Source organism: Ranitomeya imitator, chromosome 1 (assembly GCF_032444005.1).
Source record: "Ranitomeya imitator isolate aRanImi1 chromosome 1, aRanImi1.pri, whole genome shotgun sequence".
Lineage (NCBI taxonomy): Eukaryota > Metazoa > Chordata > Amphibia > Anura > Dendrobatidae > Ranitomeya > Ranitomeya imitator.
The window spans coordinates 104,128,049-104,155,075 of record NC_091282.1 but is presented as its reverse complement, the minus strand read 5'-3'; the positions used below and the strand labels follow the sequence as shown (position 1 = coordinate 104,155,075).

At 46.0% G+C, this 27,027-nt stretch overlaps 1 protein-coding gene across 2 annotated transcripts in view; it reads left to right on the top strand.

Annotated features, from left to right (window-relative positions):
• Positions 1–27,027, top strand: part of SREK1IP1 (SREK1 interacting protein 1) — an 82,125-nt gene that overhangs the window by 44,826 nt on the left and 10,272 nt on the right. The window contains exon 4 of one of the 2 annotated variants that reach the window (XM_069749381.1): positions 14,549–14,624. The exons of the other annotated variant lie outside the window; for it this stretch is intronic. Within the exon in view, the coding sequence (XP_069605482.1) occupies positions 14,549–14,624 (76 nt within the window). The remainder of the gene's footprint in view (positions 1–14,548; positions 14,625–27,027) is intronic. 2 annotated transcript variants of the gene reach the window in all.

Sequence of the window (27,027 nt, the reverse complement as noted above, 5' to 3'; positions counted from 1 at the left end):
CTTAATGTAGCGCTGTCTCCTGCACGGCACACGGACTGCACACGGACAACGTCCGTGTGCGGTACGTGTTTTACACGGACCCATTGACTTTAATGGGTCCGTGTAATATGGGTCGTGCGCTCCCACGAACACTGACATGTCTCCCTGTTTGGCACACGGAGACACGGTCCGCAAAAAATCAATGACATCTGCACAGATGCATTGATTTTTATATGTCCACGTGTGTCAGTGTCTCCGGTACGTGACGAAACTGTCACCTCACGTAACGGAGACACTGACGTGTGAAACTGGCCTTACATAGTGTTATCTACCGGCAGTGCAGATTTTCCACTTTTTTTTTCCTTTCCACTTACGGTAATTGGATTCAGTCTTTGGACCCATGGTCTTGCTGCAGCTGGTATTACATGCTTTGTCAAATGTTGCGTGGTCACAACATAATCAGGACAGCATGACCTTTTATCTGTTTATAACAAACTAGATGGTGGCCCGATTCTAATGCATCGGGTATTCTAGAATATGCATGTCCACGTAGTATATTGCCCAGCCACGTAGTATATTGCCCAGCCCACGCAGTATATTGCCCAGTCACGTAGTATATTGCCCAGCCCACGCAGTATATTGCCCAGCCACGTAGTATATTGCCCAGTCACGTAGTATATTGCCCAGCCCACGCAGTATATTGCCCAGCCACGTAGTATATTGCCCAGCCCACGCAGTATATTGCCCAGCCCACGCAGTATATTGCCCAGCGCGCGTAGTATATAGCAATCTGGGCATCATATCCCTGTTTTAAAAAAAAAAATTAAAATAAAAAATAGTTATATACTCACCTTGCGTTGGCCCCTGGATCCAGGAAGCGTTTACTGACGCTCCTCGCGCGCTCCGGTCTCGAGTGCATTGCGGTCTCGCGAGATGATGACGTAGCGGTCTCGCGAGATCGCAATGCATGGACCGGTCACCGGAGCGTCGCGAGGAGCGGGAAAGGCGCCGGAAGGTGAGTATATGATGATTTTTTATTTTTTTTTATTTTTTTTAACATTAGATCTTTTTACTATTAAGGCTGCATAGGCCATAGGGTTAATAGCAAAGTTAATGGAGTGCGTTACACCGCAGCATAACACGGTCCATTAGCGCTGCCATTAACCCTGTGTGAGCGCTGACTGGAGGGGAGTATGGAGTGGGCACTGACTGCGGGAAGGAAGGAAGGAGCGGCCATGTTGCCGCTGGACTGCGCCCGTCGCTGATTGGTTATGGCAATGGTAGTGGGCGTTTTGCCACGACCAATCAGCGACTTGTATTTCCATAACAGACAGAGGCCACGACCAATGAATATCCGTGACAGACAGACGGAAGTGACCCTTAGACAATTATATAGTAGATTTTAACCAGATAAGACCCTTTGCGCTTTTCTTTCCTCCTAAGGCTATGTGCACACGTTCAGGAATTCATGCAGAAAATTCCTGAGAATTCCGGACATTTTCTGCATGAAATCCGCAAGAAAACCGCATGCGTTTTTGCCGCGATTTTGCCGCGGTTTTGACGCGTTTTTGCCGCGGTTTTGACACGTTTTTGCCGCGTTTTTTTCCGGACACATCCCAATGCATTTTGGAGTGGGAAATCCGCAAAAAGATAGAGCATGTCCGGATTTTGTGCGGTATGCGTTTTTTACGCGGAAAAAAACGCATCATGTGCACAAAACATGCGGAATTCATTCTAAATGATGGGATGCTTATTGTATGCGTTTTTTTTGCGGTTTTATAGCGTTTTTATCGGGAAAAACCGCGAAAAAACCGCAACGTGTGAACACAGCCTTAGTGTTCAATCCTCATAATAGCATTTATTTCCATATAAACAAAGCATCGGGAGCAGTTTCTGCATTTTCATTTACGAGCGGGAATATTTACAGTACAAACTGAAATTTGTTTCCAGAATTCGAAATTCTGTTAAACTGAATATTAGTTCAGTGAGTCTAACCTTTATTTCTGATAACGGCTTTTCATCTGTGTGGCATGGAATCGCCATCTGACACCTGAGAACAGATATTCCAGCCCAAGCCGCCTGGACTATATTCCACGGTTCTTTTACATTCTTAAGCTGTTTTTGACACAAAAACTTTTTTTCTCCTTCGCCTCATTGGGGGACACAGACCGTGGGTGTATGCTGCTGCCAATAGGAGGCTGACACTAAGTGATACAAAAAAAAGTTAGCTCCTCCCCTGCAGTATACACCCTCCTGCTGGCTCTCATAGTAACATAGTAACATAGTAACATAGTTAGTAAGGCCGAAAAAAGACATTTGTCCATCCAGTTCAGCCTATATTCCATTATAATAAATACCCAGATCTACGTCCTTCTACAGAACCTAATAATTGTATGATACAATATTGTTCTGCTCCAGGAAGACATCCAGGCCTCTCTTGAACCCCTCGACTGAGTTCGCCATCACCACCTCCTCAGGCAAGCAATTCCAGATTCTCACTGCCTTAACAGTAAAGAATCCTCTTCTATGTTGGTGGAAAAACCTTCTCTCCTCCAGACGCAAAGAATGCCCCCTTGTGCCCGTCACCTTCCTTGGTATAAACAGATCCTCAGCGAGATATTTGTATTGTCCCCTTATATACTTATACATGGTTATTAGATCGCCCCTCAGTCGTCTTTTTTCTAGACTAAATAATCCTAATTTCGCTAATCTATCTGGGTATTGTAGTTCTCCCATCCCCTTTATTAATTTTGTTGCCCTCCTTTGTACTCTCTCTAGTTCCATTATATCCTTCCTGAGCACCGGTGCCCAAAACTGGACACAGTACTCCATGTGCGGTCTAACTAGGGATTTGTACAGAGGCAGTATAATGCTCTCATCATGTGTATCCAGACCTCTTTTAATGCACCCCATGATCCTGTTTGCCTTGGCAGCTGCTGCCTGGCACTGGCTGCTCCAGGTAAGTTTATCATTAACTAGGATCCCCAAGTCCTTCTCCCTGTCAGATTTACCCAGTGGTTTCCCGTTCAGTGTGTAATGGTGATATTGATTCCCTCTTCCCATGTGTATAACCTTACATTTATCATTGTTAAACCTCATCTGCCACCTTTCAGCCCAAGTTTCCAACTTATCCAGATCCATCTGTAGCAGAATACTATCTTCTCTTGTATTAACTGCTTTACATAGTTTTGTATCATCTGCAAATATCGATATTTTACTGTGTAAACCTTCTACCAGATCATTAATGAATATGTTGAAGAGAACAGGTCCCAATACTGACCCCTGCGGTACCCCACTGGTCACAGCGACCCAGTTAGAGACTATACCATTTATAACCACTCTCTGCTTTCTATCACTAAGCCAGTTACTAACCCATTTACACACATTTTCCCCCAGACCAAGCATTCTCATTTTGTGTACCAACCTCTTGTGCGGCACGGTATCAAACGCTTTGGAAAAATCGAGATATACCACGTCCAATGACTCACCGTGGTCCAGCCTATAGCTTACCTCTTCATAAAAACTGATTAGATTGGTTTGACAGGAGCGATTTCTCATAAACCCATGCTGATATGGAGTTAAACAGTTATTCTCATTGAGATAATCCAGAATAACATCCCTCAGAAACCCTTCAAATATTTTACCAACAATAGAGGTTAGACTTACTGGCCTATAATTTCCAGGTTCACTTTTAGAGCCCTTTTTGAATATTGGCACCACATTTGCTATGCGCCAGTCCTGCGGAACAGACCCTGTCGCTATAGAGTCACTAAAAATAAGAAATAATGGTTTATCTATTACATTACTTAGTTCTCTTAGTACTCGTGGGTGTATGCCATCCGGACCGGAGATTTATCTATTTTAATCTTATTTAGCCGGTTTCGCACCTCTTCTTGGGTTAGATTGGTGACCCTTAATATAGGGTTTTCATTGTTTCTTGGGATTTCACCTAGCATTTCATTTTCCACCGTGAATACCGTGGAGAAGAAGGTGTTTAATATGTTAGCTTTTTCCTCGTCATCTACAACCATTCTTTCCTCACTATTTTTTAAGGGGCCTACATTTTCAGTTTTTATTCTTTTACTATTGATATAGTTGAAGAACAGTTTGGGATTAGTTTTACTCTCCTTAGCAATGTGCTTCTCTGTTTCCTTTTTGGCAGCTTTAATTAGTTTTTTAGATAAAGTATTTTTCTCCCTATAGTTTTTTAGAGCTTCAATGGTGCCATCCTGCTTTAGTAGTGCAAATGCTTTCTTTTTACTGTTAATTGCCTGTCTTACTTCTTTGTTTAGCCACATTGGGTTTTTCCTATTTCTAGTCCTTTTATTCCCACAAGGTATAAACCGCTTACACTGCCTATTTAGGATGTTCTTAAACATTTCCCATTTATTATCTGTATTCTCATTTCTGAGGATATTGTCCCAGTCTACCAGATTAAGGGCATCTCTAAGCTGTTCAAACTTTGCCTTCCTAAAGTTCAATGTTTTTGTGACTCCCTGACAAGTCCCCCTAGTGAAAGACAGGTGAAACTGCACAATATTGTGGTCGCTATTTCCTAAATGCCCAACCACCTGCAGATTTGTTATTCTGTCAGGTCTATTAGATAGTATTAGGTCTAAAAGTGCTGCTCCTCTGGTTGGATTCTGCACCAATTGTGAAAGATAATTTTTCTTGGTTATTAGCAGAAACCTGTTGCCTTTATGGGTTTCACAGGTTTCTGTTTCCCAGTTAATATCCGGGTAGTTAAAGTCCCCCATAACCAGGACCTCATTATGGGTTGCAGCTTCATCTATCTGCTTTAGAAGTAGACTTTCCATGGTTTCTGTTATATTTGGGGGTTTGTAACAGACCCCAATGAGAATTTTGTTACCATTTTTCCCTCCATGAATTTCAACCCATATGGACTCGACATCCTCATTCCCTTCGCTAATATCCTCCCTTAAAGTGGACTTTAGACAAGACTTTACATAGAGACAAACCCCTCCTCCTCTCCGATTTTTACGATCCTTTCTAAACAGACTGTAACCCTGTAAGTTAACTGCCCAGTCATAGCTTTCATCTAACCATGTCTCGGTGATTCCCACTATGTCAAAGTTACCTGTAGATATTTCTGCTTCTAGTTCTTCCATCTTGTTTGTCAGGCTTCTGGCGTTTGCGAGCATGCAGTTTAGAGGATTTTGTTTTGTTCCAATCTCCTCACTGTGGATTGTTTTAGAAATGTTCTTACCTCCCTTCTGAGTATGTTTTCCTGGGTCGTCTTTGTTCGAGTCTAATGTTTTTCTTCCCGTCCCCTCTTCTTCTAGTTTAACGCCCTCCTGATGAGTGTAGCGAGTCTTCTGGCGAATGTGTGTTTCCCAGGTTTGTTGAGGTGTAGTCCGTCTCTGGTGAGGAGTCCATCATACCAGTAATTCACACCGTGGTCCAGGAATCCAAATCCTTGTTGTCTGCACCATCGTCTTAGCCAGTTGTTTGCATCAAGGATCCTGTTCCATCTCCTGGTGCCATGCCCGTCTACTGGAAGGATAGAAGAAAAAACTACCTGTGCATCCAGTTCCTTTACTTTCTTCCCCAACTCTTCAAAGTCCTTGCAGATTGTCGGTAGGTCCTTCCTTGCCGTGTCATTGGTGCCAACATGTATCAGAAGAAATGGGTGGACGTCCTTGGAGCTGAAGAGCTTTGGTATCCTATCGGTCACATCCTTGATCATCGCACCTGGAAGGCAGCATACTTCTCTTGCAGTTATGTCCGGTCTGCAGATGGCTGCTTCTGTGCCTCTCAGTAGTGAGTCTCCCACCACCACCACTCTTCGTTGCTTCTTGGCTGTACTTTTTGCTGTCACTTGTTGCTGTGTGCCCTTTTCTTTTTTGCTTGCTGGTATTGCTTCATTCTTAGGTGTGCCATCTTCATCCTCTACAAAGATTTGATATCGGTTCTTCAGTTGTGTGGTTGGTGATTTCTCCATGGTCTTCTTGCTTCTTTTGGTCACATGCTTCCACTCATCTGCTTTTGGAGGTTCTCTGACACTTTTTGCACCTTCTGTGACCAGTAGAGATGCTTCTGTTCTGTCTAGAAAGTCTTCATTCTCTTTGATGAGTTTCAAAGTTGCTATTCTTTCTTCCAGACCCTGCACCTTTTCTTCTAAAAGGGCCACTAGTCTACACTTCTGACAGGTGAAATTGGATTCTTCTTCTGGTCGATCTGTGAACATGTAGCACATGCTGCAGCTCACCATGTAGGTTGTCACATCTGCCATGTTGCTCCTAGATCCTGCTGACTTGCTGTGTGTTTTCCTTCTTGTGTAATCTACTCAGCCAAGCTCTCTTGCAATAATGTCCTACAGGCAAAAATTCTTACGGCGCGCGGTTTGGTGATGCTTTCGAAGCAGCTGGTCCCGGCTGTACCCAACGATCTTCTAGCTTAGGGAGACTTCGCTTCTCGCAGAAGGCACCTGGAATATGCAAATTAGCCTCCTGAAGCTTGAATCCCTGGTTTGGTGATGCTTTCGAAGCAGCTGGTCCCGGCTGTACCCAACGATCTTCTAGCTTAGGGAGACTTCACTTCTCCCAGAAGGCACCTGGAATATGCAAATTAGCCTCCTGAAGCTTGAATCCCTGGTTTGGTGATGCTTTCGAAGCAGCTGGTCCCGGCTGTACCCAACGATCTTCTAGCTTAGGGAGACTTCGCTTCTCCCAGAAGGCACCTGGAATATGCAAATTAGCCTCCTGAAGCTTGAATCCCTGGTTTGGTGATGCTTTCGAAGCAGCTGGTCCCGGCTGTACCCAACGATCTTCTAGCTTAGGGAGACTTCGCTTCTCGCAGAAGGCACCTGGAATATGCAAATTAGCCTCCTGAAGCTTGAATCCCTGGTTTGGTGATGCTTTCGAAGCAGCTGGTCCCGGCTGTACCCAACGATCTTCTAGCTTAGGGAGACTTCGCTTCTCCCAGAAGGCACCTGGAATATGCAAATTAGCCTCCTGAAGCTTGAATCCCTGGTTTGGTGATGCTTTCGAAGCAGCTGGTCCCGGCTGTACCCAACGATCTTCTAGCTTAGGGAGACTTCGCTTCTCCCAGAAGGCACCTGGAATATGCAAATTAGCCTCCTGAAGTTTGAATCCCTGGTTTGGTGATGCTTTCGAAGCAGCTGGTCCCGGCTGTACCCAACGATCTTCTAGCTTAGGGAGACTTCGCTTCTCCCAGAAGGCACCTGGAATATGCAAATTAGCCTCCTGAAGCTTGAATCCCTGGTTTGGTGATGCTTTCGAAGCAGCTGGTCCCGGCTGTACCCAACGATCTTCTAGCTTAGGGAGACTTCGCTTCTCCCAGAAGGCACCTGGAATATGCAAATTAGCCTCCTGAAGCTTGAATCCCTTGCAGTATACACTGCAGTATCCTCCCCTGCAGTATACACCCTCCTGCTGGCTCTCGGCTCCTCCCCTGCAGTATACACCCTCCTGCTGGCTCTCGGCTCCTCCCCTGCAGTATACACCCTCCTGCTGGCTCTCGGCTCCTCCCCTGCAGTATACACCCTCCTGCTGGCTCTCGGCTCCTCCCCTGCAGTATACACCCTCCTGCCGGCTCTCGGCTCCTCCCCTGCAGTATACACCCTCCTGCTGGCTCTCGGCTCCTCCCCTGCAGTATACACCCTCCTGCTGGCTCTCGGCTCCTCCCCTGCAGTATACACCCTCCTGCTGGCTCTCGGCTCCTCCCCTGCAGTATACACCCTCCTGCTGGCTCTCGGCTCCTCCCCTGCAGTATACACCCTCCTGCCGGCTCTCGGCTCCTCCCCTGCAGTATACACCCTCTGCTGGCTCTCGGTTCCTCCCCTGCAGTATACACCCTCCTGCTGGCTCTCAGCTCCTCCCCTGCAGTATACACCCTCCTGCTGGCTCTCGGCTCCTCCCCTGCAGTATACACCCTCCTGCTGGCTCTCGGTTCCTCCCCTGCAGTATACACCCTCCTGCTGGCTCTCAGCTCCTCCCCTGCAGTGTACACCCTCCTGCTGGCTCTCGGCTCCTCCCCTGCAGTATACACCCTACTGCTGGCTCTCGGCTCCTCCCCTGCAGTATACACCCTCCTGCTGGCTCTCGGCTCCTCCCCTGCAGTATACACCCTCCTGCTGGCTCTCAGCTCCTCCCCTGCAGTATACACCCTCCTGCTGGCTCTCAGCTCCTCCCCTGCAGTATACACCTCCTGCTGGCTCTCGGCTCCTCCCCTGCAGTATACACCCTCCTGCTGGCTCTCAGCTCCTCCCCTGCAGTATACACCCTCCTGCTGGCTCTCAGCTCCTCCCCTGCAGTATACACCCTCCTGCTGGCTCTCAGCTCCTCCCCTGCAGTATACACCCTCCTGCTGGCTCTCGGCTCCTCCCCTGCAGTATACACCCTCCTGCTGGCTCTCAGCTCCTCCCCTGCAGTATACACCCTCTGCTGGCTCTCAGCTCCTCCCCTGCAGTATACACCCTCCTGCTGGCTCTCGGCTCCTCCCCTGCAGTATACACCCTCCTGCTGGCTCTCGGCTCCTCCCCTGCAGTGTACACCCTCCTGCTGGCGCTCAGCTCCTCCCCTGCAGTATACGCCCTCCTGCTGGCTCTCAGCTCCTCCCCTGCAGTATACACCCTCCTGCTGGCTCTCAGCTAACCAGTTCTTGCTTAGTGTCTGTAGGAGGCACATGGGTCTGTTTCAGACCCCAACATTTTTATTTTGTTTACTTTTCTGTAAATTTTTATTTTTTAATTAACGGAGTGAAGGGGGCGACGGTTCCTTTCAAGGTTCCGATCTCCCCCGAACCATCAACAGGCGAGCACGGCGAGTATACCTCCCCGTACCCTTTCCTGCGACGTGGGAAGCCATGCCTGAGCTCACTTCAGGGGCGACGGTTCCTTCATGGTCCCGATCTCCCCACACCAGCAGCAGGCGACCACATGGAGTGTCGCCTCCATGTATCCTCTCCTGGAGCCAGGCCTAATGCCGGACAACTGGCCCTGTCCACCCGGACTGAACTCCGTGGCTGTACAGAGGCCCCTCTCTATGGCGTCCGAGCAGCCCCCACTGTCCCACCACTGTGAAAGCGGATGGCACAAGGAGGCGGACGGTTCCTCTCCACCTCCCTAACAAAGGATGATGGATTGAGGTTTATCCCTGCACCGTCCACGCTGCACAGAACAGCGCTGAAACCCACATCCGCGGCGGCTCCATGCCGGGACGCGCACCAATGGTGAGTGGATCCAACCTCAGAGGGATATCCACATGCTGACAGGCAGCCTCAGCCGCTTCCCTGTGGCCCACCTCTCTGAGGTAAAGCTCTGGATAGCTGCAAAAATTTAGTCCCCGGCTTTGGCCGATTTGTAGGCCGCATCCTGGAAGTCTTGCCTGGAACGACCCACTGGTGTCGCCCGCCGGCTACAGAAATTTAGGCCCCGGCTTAGGCCTATTCAACATCGTGTCTGTGGCTCCGCCCCCCAAATTGGCGCTTCTCGCTCTCTGCGAGATTTTATCAGCTCTGCAGCTCCCGGTGGCCATCTTGGTCCACCCGGCCAGCTCACACTGGGGTGACAGTATTTTTGCATTAAAGGGGCACATCGACTCTACATCAGTACCCGGGTAAGGAAGTACCTGGTCTTAAAGGCACACGACCAGTATTCCCTGGTCTTAAAGGCACATGACCAGTATTCCCTGGTCTTAAAGGCATATGGCCAGTATTCCCAGTCTTAAAGGTGCATGACCAGTATTCTCTGGTCTTAAAGGCGCATGACCAGTATTCCCTGGTCTTAAAGGCGCATGACCAGTATTCCCTGGTCTTAAAGGCGCATGACCAGTATTCCCTGGTCTTAAAGGCGCATGATCAGTATTCTCTGGTCTTAAAGGTGCATGACCAGTATTCTCTGGTCTTAAAGGCGCATGATCAGTATTCTCTGGTCTTAAAGGCGCATGACCAGTATTCTCTGGTCTTAAAGGTGCATGACCAGTATTCTCTGGTCTTAAAGGTGCATGACCAGTATTCTCTGGTCTTAAAGGTGCATGACCAGTATTCCCTGGTCTTAAAGGTGCATGACCAGTATTCCCTGGTCTTAAAGGTGCACGACCAGTATTCTCTGGTCTTAAAGGTGCACGACCAGTATTCTCTGGTCTTAAAGGCGCATGACCAGTATTCTCTGGTCTTAAAGGCGCATGACCAGTATTCCCCGGTCTTAAAGGCGCATGACCAGTATTCCCCGGTCTTAAAGGCGCATGGCCAGTATTCCCCGATCTTAAAGGCGCATGACCAGTATTCCCCTCAGTGGACTTCTTCACTGACCAATCCATGGTTCTCTGACCAAGAGATTAAATCCCTCTGTGTACCCTCTGTGTTTGGAGTGCTCGCAGGACCAATATACATGGTCCCTATCCTACATGGGAGCCGTCGGCTAGCAGGGGCCGCAAGTATTCTAGAAACGTGCAGGCGTCTAGAAACATACTGGCATCTAGAAAACGGAAGTTTTTCGTTTCCTGCTCCCTCACCAATGATTTGATGACAACAAGGCTCTGAATATGGATTGGATATTGCCTGAGCTTGCCAGGGCTTCAGAGACTAAACTCCCTCGAGAGCATTTGCCATTCAATTCGGATAAGCGATTCACTGGACAGAAGCCTCTACGTGGGATGCCATGCCTGGCCTGTTTTTTAATGGCGATGGGTCCTTTAAAGGGCACCGATCTCCCCACACCATCAACAGACGAGCACACGGAGTGTCGTCTCCATGTTTCCTCTTCTGCATCCAGGCCTAACGCCAAACAACCTGTCCTGTCCACCTGGAGACCTGAACTCTGTGGACATATAGAGGCACCCTTTTTGGCGTACGAGCTCCCCCCTCTGCGTCACCACTATAAAGTGGATGATGCAAGAAGGCGGACAATTCCTCTCCACTTCCCTGTTAAGAGGTTGATGGATCGAGGGTTCCTAATTTTTATCTCTGCACCGTGAAAAGAGGAGATGGCAAGAGACTATGACCTGCTGGATGCAGCCGCACATTCTGCCATGGGGCAGATTAGCCGGGTATAATCTCCTGTGGTATACCTACCAGTATCCCTACCTGATGGGTCATCAATTAAAAATACCACAGACTGTCAGATAGCAAATCTGTTTCGTTCCGTCTTGCGGCTTCGGGTCCAGCGCTCTATCCTCCCTAGCGGCCGCATGGATTGCTAGAGGAATGGTCTCCTGGCTGGAGACCTTAACTACCTTGATTCACACCAGCAACAACTGGCCAATCAAATCCTTTGAGCGGGAGACTGACAAAGGATTGTATAAGGATTGTCCAGCACAGTCTAGATCTAAGGGATCTTGGTTCCAAACAGGGGAACGAAAAGTAAGATCGACCCTGGACCTCAAACTTCTAACAACCTTTGACATGGTCCTCCTTCTTTGGATGGCGTTCCTCCGCTCAGCCATTACTTCAACAGAAAAAGGTGCAGTTTCCGGCATCCATCGACATTCGGGTTGCTTGCCCTCTGCAAAAATTCCTTTGCCTTTCCATTCGTCAGCAGCATTTTCAAGTCACAACCTTGTCCTTCGGCCTTGGTTCCGCACCCAGAGTGTTCGCTCTGGTCATGGCGGATGTCATGTTTCTCTTGCACTCTAGAGGCGTGCTCGTCCTGCCCTGTTTGGTCTGTCTAGCCGCCCTTCCAGGACTACGCTGAATCGTCTATATCTCTTGCGATACCTTCTCTCCTGGGCTGGCAGCTACACTTAGACAAGTTCTCCTCATTTCCAGCCCAGGATGGCAATTCTTCCTCGAGACAAGGTCATGGCCCTTCAACAGGGACCTCGCGCAAGGAGAGTTCTGAGGACTTGATTACTCACCCCCTCATTTCATTCGATTTGCTAAGAGAGTTCTGAGGAAAAATGGTGACGACAATGGAAGCGGTTTCCTTCGCTCCGCTCGTTTTCAGCAAGTCAAACAGACTTTCAGACAATAGTCTCTGAGCTCCTTCTTCATCCAGGGCCTTTCTCCCGGTTCAATGGTTATTAGTAACTACCAATGCCAGTCTTCTTCTCCCCATCATTGTTCTGGAGATCCGAACGGTAGTCTTACGGCAGGTCCACTGCCTTCTGGCGGGTCACCCTATCCGAATTCAATTGGATAATGCCACGGCGGTGCCTTACGTCAGTCATCTAGCAGGTACCCACGGTCAGGCGCCATGACCGAGGTACCTCACTTTCTCTGATGGGCCGAAGTCTATTATTCGGTGATCTCGGCAATATATATCCCAGAAGTAGAACTCTGAACGGCAAACAAATTCAGCCGTCAGGGTTCCGCCTCAAGTCAGTGGGAACTTCTCCCCGAAGTCTTCCATCAGATCTGTCCTTACTGGAGCTCTCCAGTTGTAGGTGGGATGACATCCAGACTGAAGGCCAATGTACTCGAGTTCGTGGTTCGGCCTCGAGATCCAAGAGCCATCGCTCTCCATGCTCTGGTTCTGCCGTGGTACCAGTTTCCATAACTCCCCTTCCACTGCTTCCGAAAGCCTTTCGGAAGCAGAAAGGGGCCCCAGTGATCCTCAGAGATCCGCACTGACCACGTCTGTTTTTTGTTTGCGGAGCTAGTATATTCTCGCCTTATCGCAGCACAACTGCAAGTAGGGACTTTCTCACAGGGAGTTTTCACACGTAGTTCTTCCCTATCGCATACCGTTAGATCATTGGGACCTTAGTATTCCTAGGAGCCTTACAGTAGGCTCCTTTTTCATCCGGGCAGACTTTACTATCAGGGAAAGTCGTCCCGTTCTCCTCTGCGATATTCTCTCTCTGACGAGTCTTCGGAGCTAGCTTCTCTGCTCTTTCAGACTTTTTTCCCTTATTACCTTCGAGGCAAGGTTGTCCTCAGGTCATCTCCATCCCTTGTTACCAAGGTGGTACTGTATTACCACTGTTATGAGGGCTTAGTTCTTCCCTCATCTCTTTTGGCTCCAGTCCACAAAATGGAATAAGATCCCCCATATTCTGGACGAAGTGAGTGCTCTGAGTAGGTGCGTCTTGAGGACGGCGTCCTTCTGAAGGTTGGACGTTTTATTTGGGCTTCCTGACGGTAGAGGAAGGCTTCCTGACATTTTCAGGAAGGGTTTAGCCGTTTCATCGACCATGATAACATGGTGAATTCTTTTCACCATCCAGGAGTCCTTCCGTGCTAGATGTCAGCCTATCTCCCTGTCTATCAAGGGTCCTAGGCACCAGGCGTCAGCAAGGCACGCCTGCAAGCTTGCGGATTCATCCAGTCCGCATGCATTCTTGAAGCACTATAATTCCCACACTTCCACAGATGTGAGTCTGGGCAGGCGGACTCTGCAGGCCGCGGTGGCGCACTTGTAAGTAGCGGTTACACAGGGCCTGATCTATTGTTGTCCCCACCCAGGGACTGCTTTGGGACGTCCCACGGTCTGTGTCCCCCAATGAGGCGAAGGAGAAATAGGGATTTTTGTGTACTCACCGTAAAATCCTTTTCTCCGAGCCATTCATTGGGGGACACAGCTCCCACCCTGTTATTAGCTTATGCTTGTTTTTTAGAATATGACATGCTATACGCTCATATATTGTTATTGATCTCCTACTGCTTTTGCACCGAACTGGTTAGCTGAGAGCCAGCAGGAGGGTGTATACTGCAGGGGAGGAGCTAACTTTTTTTTTGTATCACTTAGTGTCAGCCTCCTATTGGCAGCAGCATACACCCACGGTCTGTGTCCCCCAATGAATGGCTCGGAGAAAAGGATTTTACGGTGAGTACACAAAAATCCCTATTTTTTTTTTTTTTTTTATGTTACTCCACAAATTCTCAATTGGTTGATGTCTGGGGATTTGGCCGGCCACTTAATAACATCAATTTTGTTGGTCTGTAACCAAGATGTTGACCTCTTCCTGGTGTTTGGGGTCATTTTCCTGCTGAAGCACCCATTTAAAGGTATTTCTTCTTCTGCATAAGGCAACGTGACAGTATTTTGACATATCCAAACTGATCCATGGTATGCGATAAATCTAGTATGATGAACATCCCCAAACCATTATGCTTGCGCCTCCATCTTTAAGGCTATGTGCGTGCGTTGCGGATTTTGCTGCGGATTCGCAGCAGCTTTCCATGCATTTACAGTACAATATAAACCTATGGAAAACGCAATCCGCAGAGCACATTGCTGCAGAAAAAAACGCCCGGAAAAGCTGCGGGTTACATTCCGCAGCATGTCAATTCTTTTTGCGGATTCCGCTGCGGTTTACACCTGCTCCATAATAGGAATCAGCAGGTGGAATCCGCACAAAATCCGCAGGTAAAACGCAGTGCCTTTTACCTGCGGATTTCTCAAATCTGCTGCAGAAAAATCCGCAGAGCTCAAAACTACATGTGCACATCCCCGTATAGCCTTCACAGTGTACTCTGGCTTGAATTCAGTATTCCTGGGTCATCTCACAAACTGTCTGCGGCCTTTAGACCCAGTAAGACCAATCTTGCTCTCATCTGTCCATAGAATGTTGTGCCACGTCTCTTTAGGCCAGACAGTGTGTTCTTTGGCAAACTAACCTTTTCCTCACATTACTTTTTTTTTCAGCAATGGTACTTTTTGAGGGTTTCTTGCAGATAGTGTGGCCTCACGTAGACGTCTTTCATGGTGGCAGGTCTCGCAGGTAACTGATGATCTTGATTGATCTCCCTGGAACTGATTATTGGCTCCTTTTTGCCATTTTTGTGATTCTATGATTTATGTGGATGGTAGTATTTCTTTTCCTGCAATGTTTTTCGGGTTTTGTTTGCCATTTTAAATCATTGGAAATCTTCTTTAGCTGAGCAGCCAATTAATTTCTGCACTTATTTACGGTATATGGTTCCCCTCTCCAATCAACTTCTTGATCAATGTTCTTTCTCCTTTAGTACAACGTCTGAAACGACCCATTTTACTCACTGATCATAGGCTAAAAACATCTTCTGCCATCCTTCTTTAAATACGGGCCATAATTGACACCTGTTTCTTCACAGAACAAATTACCTCACTAATTTGACTTCGCACTTCTATTAATTAGAATACCCCTCTTTAATTAAATGAGTCAATTAGGCCCCTTTCACACATCAGTTTTTTTGCCATCAGTCACAATCCGTCGAATTTTGAAAAAAAAAAACAGATGCAATGGATCCGTTTTTTCGCCGGATCCTACTAGGTGATCGGGCTAATTGGATCCTAAAAAAATCGGAGCATGCTCAGTTTAAAAAAAAAAAAACGGAATCCATCGGCGGATTCCGTCATTTGATGGATCCGGCGCCCACAGGCTTTCATTCTAGCAAACGACGGACGTCGACGGATCCGTTGCTGTCCGTTTTTTTCGACGGACACAAAAAACGTTAATACTATGTCTGTTGTCTCCGGCCTCCGGACAAACCATTTTCGACAGATCCGACGAACGACGGATGAAACGTGAGGCCATCTGTCACAATCCGTCACTAATACAAGTATATGAGAAAAAACGGATCCAGCAGCATCAGTCACCAGATCAGTTTTTTTTCAAAGTCGACTGATTGCGACTGATGGCAAAAAAGTGATTTGTGAAAGGGGCCTTACACCAAATTAGCAGCACACGTCATGACTGTTGATTTTTTTTTTTTTTTTTGTTACCCATTACTTGCCTACACCAAGTCATACATTTTTTTTTCCCATGTTGTGATATTTTCTGCCAAAAACAGCCATGAAAATGTAATGCTAGGCTGCTATTATTTTGCACACAACTGTAAGGAAAAATGCTTTCAAAAATAGAAGTGTTAACAGTTTATATTTATCATTTAAAACTGTGCAAAGTAAATGAATAAAAAGGAATCTAAATCAAATCAATATTTGGTGTAACCACCCTTTGTTTTGAAAACGGCATCACTTCATCTATTTACACCTGCACACCGGTTTTTGATAGAAATTTGGCACCACAGAGGTCGTTTCAAACATCTTGGAGAACTAACCACAGATCTGTGGATGTAGGCTTGCACAAATCCTTATGTCTCCACACGTAATCCCATGATACAATGGCAGGTGAATAACGTTTAATCATGATTAAGGGAGCTTAGTCTCCAGAAACGCGTTGAGATTCTTACCCATATGGTTCGTGCTGAAGTCTGTATCCTCTATGCTTAAAGTTTGTGAATAAAGAAAACTCTTTTTTACGGATTCGGTGAAGCTGGACATTCTCTTCTTTTTTTTTTTAACATATCTGTTTGACATGGGTTACCTTACTTAAAGCCACCTCGACATGCAGATGGGTCATGATGCCTGAGGAATCAGCAATTGTACCCTGGTAGTCTTTAACCCCTTCACCCCGAAGCCTGACCAGGCCAATTTTTACAATTCTATGTTTTCTCGTGACATATTGTACTTTATGATAGCGGTAAAATTTCTTTGATATGACTTGTGTTTATTTGTGAAAATTTTGAACATTTCGCAATTTTCAAACTTTTATTATTTATGCCCTTAACTCAGAGAGTCGTATCGCATAGAATAGTTAATAAATAACATTTCCCACATGTCTACTTTACATCATCACAATTTTGGAAACATAATTTTTTTTTGTTAGGGAGTTATAAGAGTTAAAAGTTGACCAGCAATTTCTCATTTTTACAACAAAATTTGCAAAACCATTTTTTATATGGGCCACCTCTCACTTGAAGTGACTTTGACGGGTCTATATGACCGAAAATATCCCAAAATGGCACCATTCTAAAAACTGCACTCCTCAAGGTACTCAAAACCACATTCATGAAGCTTATTTAACCCTTCAGGTGCTTCACAGGAATTTTTGAAATGTGGAAGGAAAAAATAAGCATTTACTTTTTTTCAAAAATGTTTTCCTTTTCCTTAATTTTTTTATTTTCACAAGGGTAACAGGAGAAATTGGACGATACATTTTGTTATGCAATTTCTCCTGAGCATGCCGATACCCCATATGTGGGGGAAATCTACTGTTTGGGTGCATGGCAGGGCTTGGAAGGGAAGGAGCGCCATTTCACTCCTTGAATGTTAAATTTGCTGGCATAATTAGCCCCTGATGTGCCTAAACAGTGGAAACCCACAAGTGATACCATTATGGAAACTAGACCCCTTATGGATCTTATCTAGATGTGTATTGCGCACTTTGAACCCACAGGTGCTTCACAGAAGTTTAAAGCGTAGAGCCGTGGAAATTAAAAAAAAAAAGTGTTTCCCAATTAAACTTTCTTTAGCTCCATATTTAGCATTTTCATAAGGGTAACAGGAGAAATTTCTCCATAGTTTCTGTTGTGCAATTTCTCCTGAGTGCGCCGATACCCCATATGTGGGAGAATACTACTGTTGGGGTGCACGACAAGGCTTGGAAGTAAAGGCGCGCTATTTGACTTTTTTTAATGCAAAATTTGATGGAATAATTAGCGGTTGCCATGTAGCGTTTGGAGAGCCCCAGAAGTGCCTAAACAGTAGAAACCCCCCACAAGTGACCCCATTTTGGAAACCAGACCCCATTGGGACCTTATCTAGATGTGTATTGATCATTTTGAACCCCTAGGTGCTTCACAAAAGTTTATAACATTAAGCAGTGAAAATAAAAAAAAGTTACATTTTTTCCAACAAAAATCGTTTTTTGCTACAAATTTTATATTTTCACAAGGGCAAAAGAAGAAAATGGACCCCAAAGTTTGTTGCGCAATTTCTCCTGAGTTCACCAATAGCCCATGTGTGATTGAAAACTACTTTTGAGGCGCAGTGCAAAGCTCAGAAGGGAAGTAGCACCATATTACGGTGCATATTTTGCTCTACTTCTTTCAGGGTGCCATGTTACATTGGCAGAGCCCCTGAGGTGCCAGAACAGCAGAACCCCCTATAAGTGACCGCATTTTACCAATGAAACCTCTCAATATATTAATCTAGAGATGCAGTGATTTATATTGACATCACAGGTGTGTCACAGAATTTTATACCATTGAGCAGTGAAGATAAAATAATTTACATTTTTACCACCAAGATTACATTTTCACACTCTGAAATGGGTAAAAATGGCACCAGAATTTGTCCCACAATTTCTGTTGAATATGTGGCAGTACAGTACTGCTTAGCCATATGGAGTGACTCAGAAGGGACGGGGCACTATTTGCCTCCTGGAGCGCAGATTTTCCTAGACTAGTTTGCGGGTTCCATATAAAGAGCCCCTAAATGCTAGAAAAGCTGAATCCCCCCTCAAGTGACCACATTCCCTTTGGGGTAATGACAACTTTGACTCTGGGGGAGTTTTCCAGAAACAGGCAGCAGTGGATGTTGCTGAGGGAAAACTGCAATCTGACGTTGTAGTGACCAGTACACTGTGTACAGCTCATTCTCCTGGAGACACGCACCTGTAAATTAGGCAGGCTCTCATCACTACATAGATGCCAAACATGTGGGCGCTATATGTGGTTTAGACACAATTGGACTCAGAAGGGATGGGGCATTTGTATTAGGGAGTGGAGAATTTGCTGAATTTCTTTGGGGAGCGAGGAGCCATTTTGCTTTTCCAGAGCCTTTGTGCTACCAGTAACGTGGAAGCTGCCTATGGTTCCATTACAGATGACAGACATGAGTGGAGACTTGCTTTTATTGGGAACATTTCACATAACGTTTGGGATCACATTTATCCTGCGCTCTACGCTGAGCACTTACATCAGGGTTTCCATCTCCGAGTGACATGACAGATGAAACCCCAAGGGAATCCATTCACTATAATGAGGCAGCAAAGTTACTCTGGACTCCGTCTGGCCTCTGTTCAGCAATGTCCTTCTTTTCAGAACTGCACAAAACTGTGGCCGACGTCACTTTTATGCAATCCTAAAAAGACAGACAACGCTGGATCACAGGTCCTGTGGCGTCGACAGTGCCTCCATCTGCCTCATTATAGGGAACTAGATTGAGGCCCGATTCTAACGCATCGGGTTTTCTAGAATATGCATGTCCCCGTAGTATATGGACAATGATGATTCCAGAATTCGCGGCAGACTGTGCCCGTCGCTGATTGGTCGAGGCAACCTTTATGACATCATCATCGCCATGGCAACCAATATGACATCTACGTCGATACTGTGCCCGTCGCTGAATCAGAAACGTGAGATGTCTACGTCCTTTATGACATCATCGTCGCTGTGCCTGTTGCTGATTGGTCGAGGCCTGGCGGCCTCGACCAATCAGACGCGGGATTTCTACGTCCTTTATGACATCATCCCTTTATGACATCATCGTCGCTGTGCCCGTTGCTGATTGGTTGAGGCCTGGCGGCCTCGACCAATCAGAGACGCGGGATTTCTACGTCGATGCTGTGCCGGTCTCTGATTGGTCGAGGCCTGGCGGCCTCGACCAATCAGAGACGCGGGATTTCCAGGACAGACAGACAGACGGAAAAACCCTTAGACAATTATATATATAGACTAGCTGAAGAGCCCGGCGTTGCCTGGGCATAGTAAATATCTGTGGTTAGTTATAGCACCTCACTTCTCTTATTTTCCCATCACGCCTCTCATTTTCCCAATCACATCTTTCATTTTCCCCCTCACATCTCTCATTTTCTCCCTCACACCTCTCATTTTCTCCCTCACTCCTCTCATTCCCCCCTAACACTTGTCATTTCAACCTCACATCTGTCATTTTCTGATCACTCCACTATTTTTCCTCACTTCTCTCATTTTGCACTCACACCTTTTCATTTTCACCTCATCACCTCAGTATATACATGTTTGTCATCTCCCTTATATATAGTATACATCTGTATGTCATCTCCTGTATATAGTATATACCTGTATGTCATCTCCCCTGTATATAGTATATACCTGCTGTGTGTCATCTCCCCTATATATAGTATATACCTGAATGTCATCTCCTTCTATATATAGTATATACCTGTATGTCATCTCCTCCTGTATATAGTATATACGTGTGTCATCTCCCCTGTATATAGTATATATCTGAGTGTCATCTCCTCCTGCATATAGTATATACCTGCATGTCATCTTCTATATATAGCATATACCTGTATGTCATCTCCTCCTGTATATAGTATATACGTGTGTCATCTCCCCTGTATACAGTATATATCTGAGTGTCATCTCCTCCTGCATATAGTATATACCTGCATGTCATCTTCTATATATAGCATATACCTGTATGTCATCTCCTCCTGTATATAGTATATACCTGTATGTCATCTCCTCCTGTATATATATGTACCTATGTCATCTCCTCCTCTATATAGTATATACCTGTGTGTCATCTCTCCTGTATATAGTATATATCTGTGTGTCATCTCCCCTGTATATAGTATATACCTGTGTGTCATCTCCTCCTGTATTAGACCTCGTTCACACGTTATTTGCTCAGTATTTTTACCTCAGTATTTGTAAGCTAAATTGGCAGCCTGATAAATCCCCAGCCAACAGGAAGCCCTCCCCCTGGCAGTATATATTAGCTCACACATACACATAATAGACAGGTCATGTGACTGACAGCTGCCGTATTTCCTATATGGTGCAATTGTTGTAGTTTGTCTGCTTATTAATCAGATTTTTATTTTTGAAGGATAATACCAGACTTGTGTGTGTTTTAGGGCGAGTTTCGTTTGTCAAGTTGTGTGTGTTGAGTTGCGTGTGGCGACATGCATGTAGCGACTTTTGTGAGATGAGTTTTGTGTAGCAACATGCGTGTAGCAACTTTTTGTGTGTCGAGTTACATGTGACAGGTTAGTGTAGCAAGTTGTGTGCAGCAAGTTTTGCGCATGGCGAGTTTTGCGCGTTGCGAGTATTATGTGTGGTGCCTTTTGAGTATGTGCAAGTTTTGTGTGAGGCAACTTTTGCATGTGTTGCAACTTTTGTGCATGTGGCAATTTTTCCACGTGTGCAAGTTTTGCGTGTGGCGAGTTTTTCATGAGGAGAATTTTGCACTTGTGGCGAGTTTTGCAAGAGCCTAGTTTTTGCATGTGGCGAGTTCTGCGCGTGGCGAGTTTTGAGTGGCGACTTTTGTGTTTTGACTTTTATGTGGCGAGGTTGGTGTATTTGTGGTGAAATGTGTGCTGAGGGTAATGTGTTCAAGCATGTGGTAGTGTGTGGCGCATTTTGTGTGTGTTCATATCTTCATGTGTGGCGAGTATCCCATGTCGAGGCCCCACCTTAGCAACTGTACGGTATATACTCTTTGGCGCCATCGCTCTCATTCTTTAAGTCCCCCTTGTTCACATCTGGCAGCTGTCAATTTGCCTCCTACACTTTTCCTTTCATTTTTTCCCATTATGTAGATAGGGGCAAAATTGTTTGGTGAATTGGAAAGCGCGGGGTTAAAATTTCACCTCACAACATAGCCTATGACGCTCTCGGGGTCCAGACGTGTGACTGTGCAAAATTTTGTTTCTGTAGCTGCGACGCCTCCAACACTTTTCCTTTCACTTTTTTCCCCATTATGTAGATAGGGGCAAAATTGTTTGGTGAATTGGAAAGCGCAGGGTTAAAATTTCACCTCACAACGTAGCCTATGACGCTCTCGGGGTCCAGACGTGTGACTGTGCAAAATTTTGTTGCTGTAGCTGCGACGCTTCCAACACTTTTCCTTTCACTTTTATCCCCATTATGTAGATAGGGGCAAAATTGTTTGGTGAATTGGAACGCGCGGGGTTAAAATTTCGCCTCACAATATAGCCTATGACGCTCTCGGGGTCCAGACGTGTGACTGTGCAAAATTTTGTGGCTGTAGCTGCGACGGTGCAGATGCCAATCCCGGACATACACACATACACACACACACACACACATTCAGCTTTATATAGTAGATTTTCTGCCGGAGGTTCTGTCTGAATCACGTTTTTGAGAGATTTACACAGAAGCCCCAGTGGAAGAACTCAACGTAGAGCGCAGGATAATTTTGTGCCAAACCTTACTGTGATCTTTGGGAAGCAGAATGATAACATCAACAGCATGTGAAGAATTGGCTTTATTTGTTTTTTACACCATTCCTCGTGCGGTATAAGGGATTAGACGACTTTATTCTTCAAGTCTGCGCGATTAAAGCGATATCAGATTTATATCGGGTTTTATGTTTGGCTGCTGTCACTCACTAAAATTCACTTTTTATTGCGAAAACTAGTTTTTCTCACCATATTTTGAGCTGTAATTTTTCCATAATTTGTCCCACAGTGTCATGTGATGGCTTGTTTTTTGCGTTATGAACTGACGTTTTTATTGGTACCATTTTTGGACACATGACTTTTTTTTTATCGCTTTCTGTTCTGATTTTTGGAAGACAGAATGAACGAATATATACCGTTCCACGTGTAGTAAAATTGGTAAGACCACTTTATTCTTCGGGTCAGTACGATTACAGCGATACCTGATTTATATTTTTTTTATGTTTTGGCGCTTTTACACAATAAAAACCTTTTTTTATTGAAAAAATAATTATTTTTGCATCGCTTTAGTCTGAGAGCTATAACTTTATTTTTCTGCTGATGGAGCTGTATGGCGGCTTTTTTTTTTGCAGGACAAGGTGATGTTTTCAGCAGTATTATTTTTATTTACATCCATCTTTTTGATCACGTTTTATTGCACTTTTTGTTCGGGGGTATGATCATAAAGCATTGTTTTTTGCCTTGCTTTTTATTTTTTTACGGTGTTCCCTGAAGGGGTTAGCTAGTGGGACAGTTTTATAGAGCAGGTCGTTACGGACGCGGTGATACCAAATATGTGTACTTTTATTAGTTTTTTTTTATTATTTATATAAATAAATGTATTTATGGGAAATATATATGGTGTATATATATATATTTTTTTTCTTCTTTGGGGATTTTTAAAAAATTATTTTTACACTTTGAATATTTTTTTTAACTTTTTTACATTGTCTCAGAATGGGACATTACTATTTTACATCAGATTGCTGATCTGACACTCTGAGCTGCAGAGTATCAGATCAGGATCTGACAGGCAGGGAAGGAAGCATGCCGGCACCTACTCTCAGCAGGCTCTCACAAGCCACCTCCCTGCAGGACCCGGAAGGACCCCACAGCCATCTTGGTGCCGGTTGTCTCCATGGAGACCATCGGAACAACGTGATCGCATCATGTTGTCCTGATGGAAGCATGCAGGGAGCCCCTTCGCTGCACGATTCCCCTCTGTCACTGTCACTACTGACAGTGGCATCAGAGGGGTTAAATTCCTGCGATCAGTGCTAGCACCGATCATGGGCGTTGCTGCGGGGTGTCAGATGTCGTATACAGCTGCATGATCGGTGCACCGTACTAGTACTGCTGTTTGTGGGAACGCATCTCTAGCAGAGCAGTAATAGTACAGCGCATGGCAGGAAGGGGTTAAAAGCAATCTGTCAGTGGGTCAGCCTCCTAAGCTGAGCATGCAGGTCATAGAATGAACATGAGCTAAATGAGCATGTAGGTCATAGGAAGCACAATAAGGGTATGTGTCCACGTGCAGTAAACGCTGCGTGTCTGACGCTGCATAGAGCCGCAGCGTCAGACACGCAGCGTCCAGATGTTACAGCATAGTGGAGGGGATTTAATGAAATCCCGTCTCCACTATGCGTGGTAACACGCACGCGGCGGCCCTGCGACTCCGGACATGCTGCGCGTCTTTTCAGATCGCAGCATGTCCGTATATCTTGCGGCGACGCTCCGTCGCCGCAAGATATAGCACAGGGCCCTATGGTGGGGAGCGATGATGCCGGATGTGTGCTGTGAACACATCCGGCATCATCGCGTCCCAGAAAGGGGGCGGGGCTTAGCCGCCGGCCATCCTGAACGTGGACACGCAGCCTTAGGGTGTGTTTCCACGTTCAGGAAACGCGTGTTTGCGTAGAGCCGCAGCGTCAAACACGCAGCGTCCAGATGTTACAGCATAGTGGAGGGGATTTCCTGAGTTCCCGTCTCCACTATTCGTTACAAGATGCCTGCGGCAGACCCGCGTAAATGGACATGCGGTGCGTCTTTGTCTGTTTACAGTGCAGCGACGCTCCGTCATCGCACCGTAAATTACCCTCAGATAATCATTAGATGCGGTAAAATCGCATCTAATGATTAGTCACATGCGTAGTAACTGCGTAAACGCAGCTTACTACACGTCTCCTAATTTACATACGGTCTTACCAGTCCCACCGCCGGAAGTCTGCGTCCACTGCAGTTCACGTGATAACTTGGCTTGCCACGAGAACTGCCGTGCACGTGACCGGGGGTTATCTCCGGTCACTTGTCTGGTTCTCACGGTCAGCTGATCAGCTGATTGTGAGAACGCTGCAGTTCAGGTGATCGCTGGAGTTAACTTCAGCGATCATCTACAAGCTCTGCTATGTGTGGATGTCAGACATCCAGATGTAGCAGAGCCGGATTCGCGTGGGACACTCGTTATTACATGGACTACGTCGGACTCAGGGAGTATACCGTTGGTTTATTCTTTTTTTCCAGATGAACGAGGGCTTCGCTTGGATTACCAGTACAATAAAGATGGCAAAACTGTGTGGTGTTTTATTTCATTAAAATACTTTATTCTGCATTTGTGTGTTTTATTAGCCCTTTCACAACTATAGGATTAGTAATGGATAGGTGTCTTTTTGATGCCTCTCCATTACTAAGCCGGCTTAATGTCACCTTGCAAAGGTGACATTAACCCCTTATTACCCCATATCCCACCGCTACAGGGGAGTGGGAAGAGAAGGGCTAAAGGTACCTTCACACTAAACGACGCTGCAGCGATCCAGACAACGATCCGGATCGCTGCAGCGTCGCTGTTTGGTCGCTGGAGAGCTGTCACACAGACAGCTCTCCAGCGACCAACGATGCTGGTAACCAGGGTAAACATCGGGTTACTAAGCGCAGGGCCGCGCTTAGTAACCCGATGTTTACCCTGGATACCATCCTAAAAGTTTAAAAAACAAACACTACATACTTACTTACCGCTGTCTGTCCCCGGCGCTGGGCTTCTCTGCTCTGGCTGTGAGCACAGCGGCCGGAAAGCAGAGCGGTGACGTCACCGCTCTGCTTTCCGGCCGCTGTGCTCACAGTGAGTGCAGGAAAGCACAGCGCCGAGGGACAGACAGCGGTAGGTAAGTATGAAGCGTTTGTTTTTTTAACTTTTAGGATGGTATCCAGGGTAAACATCGGGTTACTAAGCGCGGCCCTGCGCTTAGTAACCCGATGTTTACCCTGGTTACCAGCGAAGACATCGCTGAATCGGTGTCATACACGCTGATTCAGCGATGTCAGCGGGAGAGCCAGCGACCAAAGAAAGGTCTGGCCCTCTAGCCCCGACCAAAGACATCACAGCAGGATTCTGAACGCTGCTGCGTGTCAAACTAAACGATATTGCTAGCGAGGACGCTGCAACGTTACGGATCGCTAGCGATATCGTTTAGTGTGAAGGTACCTTTAGTGCCGGAATTAGCGCATCTTACATATGCGCCATATCTGTGGCAGCTGGTATTTGTAGCCGGGGGGGGGCACCAATATCCATGGCCCCTTTCTAGGCTATGAATATCAGCCTGCAGCTGTCTGCGTTGCCTTTCTGGTTATAAATTATAAGGGGACCCCACTTCATTTCGTTGGGGGGGTCCCCCTATTTTAATAGCCAGTAAAGGCTAGATATACAGCTGTGGGCTGATATTCTTAGCCTGGGAAGCTCCATGGGTATTAACCCCTTCCCAGGCTACAAACATCGGTCCCCCAGTCGCTGGCTTTCCCTCTCTGACGCAGAAAAATGTTCGGGAGCCCACGCCATTTTTTTTTTTTCAAATTTTTTTTTTCAATTTTTTTTTTAAAAACAATTTAAACAGATAATGCATTTAAGGCCGGGGTCACACTTGCGAGAAACTGGCACGAGTCTTGCACCTCAATACCCGGCACTGCCGCCGCAACTCGGACCGGAGCATTCAGCTTCATAGAAACATGCAGCCACACGCTCCGGTCCAGAGTGCCGGGTATTGAGGTGCGAGACTCGTGCGAGTTTCTTGCAAGTGTGACCCCCGTCCTAACGCAGATTTCGTGTGTGTGTCTTTGGCCGGGATCACACATGCGAAAAACATCTCACTACCCGGCACTGCCGCCGACACTCGGGAGCGGAGCGTGCAGCTGCACAGAAATACATGCAACAGCACGCTCCACTCCTGAGTGCCGTCGTCAGTGCTGGGTATTAAGATGCGAGACTTGTCCGAGTTTCTCGCATTGTGTGATCCCGGCCTAACTCTTTATTACCACTTTATTATATTTATTACTAAACATCGGGCTTGGTATTATCTATAGATCTATCTATCATCTATCTATCTATCCATCTGTGTAGCTATTTAGCTTTCAGAAGCACACACAAATCCGCATGAAAAAAATGCATGTAAATACGCATCAAAAACGCAGGTGACCTGCCAGTGACCTTAGGTGCAGATTTTACCTGTGTCAAATCCTGAGCAAATTCTGATGCAATCCTGACTGTGGAAACATACCCTAAAATTATACCTTGATATCTGCGATCTGATGTTTTATTGCAAAGTATTCATGTCTTTCTCAATGTGTATGTATATAAGCTGTTAAGATCTATAGGCCAAACCTAGATCTCCCTGAGAATCTTCCTCCAGGGATTACTTTAAAGGAAAGGAGGAGTTACCAGTGTGAGACATGGAGAGCAAACTCTCAGTCATTACATGTCTCACACTGGTAACGCCTGGTTTCATTTAAGCTAAGCTCTGGAGGCAGGTTCTCAGGGAGATCTATGTCCGGCCCATAGATTTTAACAGCTCACTTCCATATTCCAAAGAATTCCACTTCTTTCTTAATAAGACATCGGATCGCAGATATCAAGATATCATTTTATTCAAGTTCCTATGACTTACATGCCCATGTAGACGGCTTAAGATCCTACTGACAGATTCTATTTTAATGGTTGAGAACTAAAAAAACACTCCAAAATGATTCAAAGAAAACCTACAACTTGTCCCACAAAAGACAAGCAACATCAATGGAAAAATAGGAAAGTTATTGTTCCTGGAATGTTACAATGGAAAAACTTAAAAAGAAATAAAATGATTGGATA